The sequence below is a fragment of the Quercus robur genome, chromosome 4 (assembly GCF_932294415.1).
Source record: "Quercus robur chromosome 4, dhQueRobu3.1, whole genome shotgun sequence".
NCBI lineage: Eukaryota > Viridiplantae > Streptophyta > Magnoliopsida > Fagales > Fagaceae > Quercus > Quercus robur.
Genome location: NC_065537.1, coordinates 41,746,103 through 41,754,778, shown reverse-complemented (window position 1 = coordinate 41,754,778; position 8,676 = coordinate 41,746,103). Strand labels below are relative to the sequence as shown.

The following is an 8,676-nucleotide window of genomic DNA, read 5'->3' as shown; positions in this document are numbered from 1 at the left end:
GAATGATTTATAACCAAAAGAAGTGACCAACCTTATATTAACTATGTTGTATTAACTTTAAACTAAGTTAGCTATGTTGTATTAACTATGTTGTATTAGCTATGTTGTATTAACTTTAAACTAAGTTATGTGATATTTAGTATTAGCTTTGGATTAATATATGTCTAATGTAAACACATTTGAAATTCATTACAGTGTTATGTACTTGATGTTCTGAATTGTCTTGGTATGTTTTGAATTGTCTTGATGTTCTGATTATTATGTTGATTTATATTAAAGTAGTATTAGCAATGGTTGAATATTTGTTACTTTGTTGTGTAGCTTAAACCAATATGGATGATTATAATGGTACTCATGAGAGTGGCCATTTTATGGAGCTATTAATGGATGAGGATTACAGAAATTATTGTGATGATCATGATGGTGGTGATTATAACAATGCTGACAATAATAATGATGGTGATAACAATGATGATGATGATGGTGAGAGTAGTGACAATGATGATGACAGTGACAGTGATTCTGATGATGATGATAGTAATGATGATTCTGATGAAGAGTTTTACTAGCTTGTGGCAGTTACCTGTGAAGCAGTTGTGACATATTTCAATAAGTACATTAATAAGACTCCTTGTTATGATTCCGAACAAACAGGGTGGGCTTGGGTGAGACACTGTATGGAAGGTAATGAAAAATTGTGTTACAATATGTTTAGAATGAAAAAGGAGGTGTTTCATAATTTGTGTCAAGTTTTACAACATAATTATGGACTTCAACATTCAAGGAATATAAGGTTAAAAGAGTCAGTGGCAATCTGTTTACTGATACTTGGTCATGGAACATGTAACCGAATGGTTCAAGAAATATTTCAGCATTCGGGTGAAACCATAAGTAGACATTTTGAGAAGATGATCACTTTGTTGGGTGCTCGCTTTACAGCTGCATATGTAAAGCCTTTAGATCCAACTTTTAGTGAAGTTCCAACCAAAATACAAGACCATCCAATTTATTGGCCACATTTCAAAGTATGTATATTATTTTATATTTGAATAAGTGCTATTGTCTATAAGATAATACAATGCATGTGGAACTAAAAACTATTAATGTTTTTATTAGGATTGCATCGGTGCGATTGATGGCACACATGTGATAGCGGTTGTACCTACTGAGAAGTCCATTCCATACTTTGGAAGAAAGGGATATCCAACCCAAAATGTGATGGCTGCATGTGACTTTGATATGTTATTCACATTTGTTTTACTTGGATGGGAAGGTGCAGCACACGACACCTCCATTTTTCTTGATTCCATTCGTAAACAAAGTAACAACTTTCCGCACCTACCACCAGGTTTGTGCCATGGTTAATCAATTGTTCATTATAATGACATATTATGTGTGTGTTAATGCAATTGAATTTTCTTTTCTAGGGAAATATTATGTAGTTGATTCTGGATACCCAATGATGAAAGGCTATTTGGCACCATACAAGGGGATATCATACCATCTTCAGGAATTTCGAAGGAGAGGTGGAAGCCCTAGAACTAGACATGAAAAATTTAATCATGCTCACTCATCTCTTCGATGTACGATTGAGCGCACTTTTGGTGTGTGGAAGAATAAATGGAGAATTATCAGAAACATGCCATCTTTTCCATTCCATATCCAAATACTTATTGTGTCTGCTACTATGGCTCTTTATAATTTTGTTAGACTAAATGATAGGGATGATAGGAGCTTCATAAACGCCAATCGAGATTCAATTTCTAGAAGAGAACATAATAGTGAAGCAGGTAGCAGTTCTGAGCAGAACTCAGGAACTTTAACAAACCCTGCGATGGTGGTTCTTCGTGATTCTATTGCTGATTCCATTTGGGGGGATAACCATTAGTGGTTGTCTTTTTTTTTTTTTTTTTAATATCATGTAGTACAATTTAAACTTGGGTTATTGGTATGTATTTTATCATCTTTTTACATTTTTATGTAGTACAATTTAAACTTGGATTATTGGTGTATATTTTATCATCTTTTTACATTTTCATTTTGTGCTTCATGATGATGAAAATTATTTAGATTTAATTAATATTGATAAGAAGTCATTAATGGTAATAACAAATAATTATGACACTAAAAAAGAAAAATTGCCCAAACATTATTAAAATAATACCAATTATATATTATTATTTTTTTTTCTTTTTAGTAAGTATATGGAATAGTTGATTTAAGTATGAAATAAACTCCCTTATATATACATTGTCCTTTTTGGTAATTTATCCCTCAAACTGTAACTTTTATAGTGCTAGCCAAATGCTCAGCTTTTTCAAAAAGTACTTTTTAGGGATAATTACAGAAAACCCACCTGAGGTTTGGCCCGATTACACTTTACCTACCTGTGGTTTAAAACTTATCACTTTGCCCACCTGAACTTCAATCCGTTACCCATCTGTTACCCACCTCTCTCTTTGCCGTTAGAAAAACATATTTTCAAGGAAAAACAAACATAACAAAGATCAAAAAGTTAGGGTTTTTTATTGTTTAAGAACTTCTCAAGCATTGATGTGCATTGTGGCCTACTCTTTTGCCTTTTTCCACTGCCTCTTAAAAGTTAAAACTCCCCTACTCTCCCTCCACCCACCACGATGGAAGGGATCCCACCGCCGCCGCCGCCACCACCACCATCCACCACTCTTCTTGGCAAATACAAACTGGGAAAATCACTGGGCCGTGGCAGCTTTGCCAAGGTCTACCAGGCCCAGTCCCTAAAGGACGACACCTCTGTGGCCGTCAAAATCATCGACAAGTCGAAAACCATTGACGCCGCAATGGAACCTTGGATAATCTGAGAGGTGTTAGCCATGAAACGACTCCACGACCATCCAAACATCCTTAAAATCCACGAAGTCATGGCCACGAAGACCAAGATCTATCTCGTGGTCGAACTCGCAACCGGTGGCGAACTCTTCTACAAAATCTCGCGCCGAGGCAAACTCGCCGAGCCAGCCACGCACCGATACTTTCACCAGCTCGTTTCGGCTCTAAGCTTCTGTCACAAAAACGACGTCGCTCACCGCGATGTGAAGCCGCAGAATATCCTGCTGGACAAAGACGGAAACCTCAAAGTCTCTGACTTCGGTCTCTTGGCTTTGCCCGAACAGCTCAAAAATGGCTTGCTTCATACGACTTGTGGGACCCCGGCTTATACGGCTCCTGAGGTTGTCCGTCGGTAGCGCAGCTACGATGGGTCGAAAGCTGACGCGTGGTCTTGTGGGGTTATTCTCTTTGTGTTTCTCACAGGTTATCTTCCGTTCGATGACAGTAACATTGTTACGATGTACAAGAAAATCCATCGATGAGAATATCGGTTCCCAGATTGGTTTTCACATCAATGTTCTGAATTTGAGAGAAAAGGGTGTAAGGGAAGTGGAGATTGTTGGCATTGGAGTGTGGAGGAGAGGCTGATTGCGCCATTGAGGGTGTGGGTTGTTGGATAGGATTGGAAGGAAGTGGGGTTTGGGGAAAGTGGTGCGGATTTGAATTTGAATTTGAATTCAAGTTTAACTTCTGGTTCTGGGAGTGATGGTGAAGATTATGGGATTGAGAAACCAGGTTAGGGAAGAAACCAAGCCAGTTTTGACAATGTTGTCCTTGTCCTTGGTGTTTTTGTTATTATTTGCATATATCTTTTGTTTAACATGGAGATTGGTTAAATTTCATTTTGCATTGAGAAAATTTGTTCTCATAGAAGTTCTTAAGAAATAAAAAACTCTAACTTTTTGATCTTTGTTATGTTTGTTTTTCTTTAAAAATATGTTTTTCTAACGGCAAAGGGAGAGGTGGGTAACGGATGGGTAACAGATTGAAGTTCAGGTGGGCAAAGTGATAAGTTTTAAACCACGGGTAGGTAAAGTGTAATCGGGCCAAACCTCAGGTGGGTTTACTGTAATTATCCCTACTTTTTAACAGTTTTTACCAAATACTCAGCTTTTTGAAAAAGCACTTTTTCATTATGCACTTTTTGAAAACTCAACTTTTTCAAAAAGCCCAACTTTTGAAAGCCGAACCAAACTCACCCTAAGTTTCATTCTAATGTTAAAACTCACAACCAAACTAATGAATAGGTTTAGTTATTACATTACAAGATTACAATGTCTGTCGTAATCCAAATTCAGTGTACCAAACGTACCCTAAGTGTATATACGTGAATCTTCCTCCTAAGACTTAAACCCTGACCCTTGCCCCCACACCCCATAAGCACTTATACTACCACCACACCAAGGGTGTGCGGTGGTTTTAGTTTTTAAATAATATACTAGCTTGTAACCCATGCATATGCATGGATACACTTAAAGATATACCATAAGACACATAATATAATTCATATGTATATAATTTAAATATTATTGATAGTCATTTTTATATTTTGTTAACTCTTTAAAAAAATTTGTAAAAATATTATTAGGTATAAAATGTAAATTGTCTATTTAAAAAAAAAATTATTGTGAAGTACTTTTTTTTTTTACAATTTATTTATTCTAGACTCTTTGGTTTTTGTACTTAATAACTCATTTGAATAAATATTTATGATATGGTCCCACATTTTATTCTAAAATTAAGAAATAAAACTCTTTAAGAATAAATAATTTAGGACACATGGCACAAAATTTGAACTCTAATTTGGAATTTTAATTTGAATTTCTCTCAGCTTTACCTATTATATATATATATATATATATATATTACATGTATTTTTACACACTTTTTTGCCTACACGTATTTCCAAAAAATACAAACAACATTACACAATCTGTGGAGATGGCAGAGGCCTTGGCGGCAAGGAGAGCAATGGTTTTTGCTAAGGAATTGAGTCTATCCAATGTGCTTGTTAAAGGAGATTGTCTTCGGGTTATGCAAGCTTTAGCTAGTTCGGGTCGTTGCAATACTTTATTTGGTCAAGTGATTGAAGACACTAGAAGGCTCGGAGAGTCTTTGCGGCATTGTTAGTTCTTGCATGTTTCCCAGGATGGTAATAGGTTGGCTTATGCCTTAGCTAGGAGAGCAGTTTCAATTGCAGATATTGATGTATGAGTGGAAGAACTACCTAGTGATTTGGATGTTGTATTCCAGCCTGAATTTCCTTTATAATAATAAAATAACTTACCTTTTTATCCAAAAAAAAAAAAAAAAAACAACGTTACAAAACAGGCCCATAGTTAGTTAGAAACGTTTCTAAACTATATATTAAACTAGCATTTCAAGTTTAAGAGACTCGATTTACCCCTAAGAACTCGAGCCTTAAAGGCTCAATATCCGCGTTCTGATGTAGATGACGTGATTTTTTATCCACCTGAAACTCGACCCTTAGAGGCTCAATTTCCATATCGACCCTTAGAGACTCGATTTCCGTGTTCTGATGTAGATGACATGGTTTTTTAATCCACCTGGAACTCGACCCTTAAAGGCTTGATTTCATAAAAGCAAAATTCGCTTCACGCTATCATTGACTCACACTCTCACCACTCTCCACTCTTAGTCGTTCACACTCACCATAGAGACACTCTCAATTCCTCACATTGATTTTTCCTCTACACTCAATTCCTCATCCTCCACCAAATTCCTCGTCCAAATAAGGATTCTTCTCCCTCAGTTCTTCCCCCTAAATCCACACACTCACCCAAACACTCCGGGCACCCTACCTCACTGAAACCCTCTACTCATAAGTCCTAGCTTCTATATCACTAAAACCCACAATCTATAGAAGCTCATGAAACACTAGGTAATCCATTTCTTTGTTAAATGTTGTAGAGGGGAAAATTTCTGATGTTCCCAAATAGAATATGGGGTAGCCAAGCTGAAACTCAACGATGGGCCCTTGAAATAAAGCCCAAAGGCTATCGGTGTGGTGTAAGTCCACCCCAGCAAGAGATAGAGGCTGCACCCTAATAAGAAGACAACAATAAAGCCCAATAAACACGTTAGTACTGTTAATTTGTTATATTATTAGTCTTTTTACGGCGTCATAGTTCAAATCAGTTCTCTAGCGGTACAGTATTATCTCCAGTGATAGGGGTGAAATTATACTTAGAGTCTAACAGTCAATGATTAAATAAATTTAGGAAAATGTTCACTCCTGGGAGTCCTTGTGTGTTTTGGTCAAGGGAATTATAGTACTTTCAGCCATCATTACATCAATTGTGAGGGAAAAATTCAATTGTTACAAATATATTATATTCTTCATCATAATAATAAACAATGATTAAAGGCTCCATAGCTACAAATAAAAGAGGAAAAATAGGATAGAATAAAGGGAGAGAAAGATCCCCAGCTCAGTGCAGCAAGTATTAAACTAAGATTTTGGTGAGTGTATAATAATAAGGCATGAATGAGGTGAATGTGGGCTATTTTGAGTGAGATGAGATTAACACTGAGATTGAAACTTTTTGTGAGTAATGGGCCGTTTGTGTCTAGTTGGAGGACATTTTTGAGCTGTGGTTGTGTAGAGGGGTGAGGAGAATATCTTAAATTAGACGAGTGTAGGCTGAAGATGATGAGTGGTGAGCTTAAGGAAAGCTAAACCGCGAGCAAAGTAATAAACAAACCAAGGGTTTCAGAGGGAGTGGCTGTCCTGGTCAGTTATGGGACGTTTATGGAGTAGGAGGTGTAAGCAAGGTGGTGAATGTTGATGTTATGGTAACTATAGGCTGAGAAAGGTTGTAAGTGAGCTCAAGAGAGCTTGGGGAAGCTTAAAGAAAGCAAATAGGGATTGAATTTCTGCAGAGTGTAGTCAATGACAGAAATTTTCTAGAGAGGCTTCTTCTCCCCCTAATGGGCTGAGGTGTGTGTCTTTTTATAATGGAGCTTGAGAGAAGCATTAATTGACAAGAATCCAAAAATGCATGACTCATCAGGGGTGACGAATCAAGGTTAAGCTTCTTGAGAATTTTTGGTTAGCAATAAGAGATTCACTTTAGGGGCTGCCTTACTTCTTTGGGTAATGATGGGATTTTAGATCTTTTTGCATTAAGTGCCAAGATTTTCGGGGCTGAGCTTAATTATTGTGTATCAAGAGTGAATCCTAATGCTGCAAACTGAGATTTGGTCCCCCAAGAAGTAAGATTTCAACACCCCCAAGCCAGGTGTGAAGCTTTAGTCTACTTTAGAGGGTTTTCGCTGGAGATCCCTTTATGCTCTCCAAACCACATGTTCCCAAATTTTCCCCTTTAAGATTCATGGGCTTGGTACATGAATCATGTCTTGATCGTTTTTAACATTTATAGCATCAATTTGTTGAAGTTTGGATAATTTGGTTTCAGCTCCCCTTCCGCTGGAGGTGCAGTCTTGAGGAAGATGATGGAGTCCCTTCATCCTTTTGACTTCAGCTGATATGACAGCCCATGGGCACTGTTCACATCAGGCATAGGGTGGCAGAAAACTGACGGGACAGCCCTTAGTCCATTCTCAAAGGTTTGGTTCCCTTGTATGAGTCTCTAGTTGCCTTTTGGTTAGTTGCTTGTGTTTTTTGCTTGGGCTTGCTCACATGGGCTGGGTTGTGTGCACATGTTGCCATGGGCTTTCATTTCTCATGGACTTTTATTAGTAAATATTTTTGGGTTTTTCATAAATACTTGCAATGGGCCTTTGAGCAATTAGTTGTAATGTTTGAAATAATAGGACAAGTTTCAAAACACTTTTGTAAATACTATTTACTTTGATGAATTCCATGTTGCAATAATGTTCATGGTTTCTAATAATCGCATCATAACTTAAATGATGAGCTTATGAGTTTGAATGTTTACCATGAGTGTCGAAGGCGTATATTATGGATGTCGCGATGCAAATGATGTCCATGTATTTTATGGGTTTATAACAATAAATATATGTCATGGGTCTAACAATCATAACTTTCCATGGGCTTTTACAAGATGATTGCCATGAGTTTTGAGAATAGATAATTCATAAATTTCATGAGCTTGGAATATTGTAATAATATGTTTAAGAATTTAAAGTATTGTTTATTATCGGACTTTTAAGTGAAATAATTATGATATAGTATTTTGCCGAGTATTTAATAACCTTGGGCTTTTGGTAGAATAATGCCAAATAGTTAGCTTGGGCTTTTAATAGTGCCAATGCAAGTTGGGCTTTCGATATTGCCAATGAGTAATTGGGTTTTGATATTGCCAATGAAAATTGGGCTTTAAATAGTGCCATCGTAAGTTGGGCTTTTGATGTTGCCAATGAGAATTGGGTTTTGATGTTGCCAATGAAAATTGGGTTTTGATATTACCAATGAGAATTGGGCTTTGGTGTTGCCAATAAAAATTGGGCTTTGATGTTGCCAATGAGAATTGGGCTTTGATGTTGCCAATGAGAATTGGGCTTTCGATAAATAAATTGTCATGGGTTTAAATCATGTGCTTTGATCATGGATTTGAATTCCATTGATAAAATTGTTTTGCCATGGACTTGAATCATGGGTTTCTCAAATATTGCCAAGCATAAGTATTCTTGGGCTTTAAATAGAATATGATAATAAAATTGGATAAAATATGAGTTTTGAGGCTTTTTGTGATAGTTTATATCATAACCCAATTTAGATAATGAGATGTGAAACATTTGTGATTAACATATTAATAGAGCAAAAAATAATTGGGAAAACTCAATAACTTATTATTGGTGTTT

The 8,676-nt window shown here is 36.5% G+C and overlaps 1 protein-coding gene and 1 pseudogene across 1 annotated transcript; both read left to right on the top strand.

The window, feature by feature from the left end:
• Window positions 1–1,459: 1,459 nt before the first annotated feature.
• Window positions 1,460–1,888, top strand: LOC126721894 (uncharacterized). Its single transcript, XM_050424973.1, has one exon. It carries the CDS (start codon window positions 1,460–1,462, stop codon window positions 1,886–1,888), a length of 429 nt encoding a protein of 142 aa, XP_050280930.1.
• A 673-nt stretch (window positions 1,889–2,561) lies between these two features.
• On the top strand, window positions 2,562–3,488 carry LOC126721893 (CBL-interacting serine/threonine-protein kinase 7-like; annotated as a pseudogene).
• Window positions 3,489–8,676: the final 5,188 nt, after the last annotated feature.

Excerpts from the sequence above, each read along its gene's own strand:
- LOC126721894 (XM_050424973.1), top strand. The coding sequence starts at position 1,460 with ATGATGAAAGGCTATTTGGCACCATACAAGGGGATATCATACCATCTT.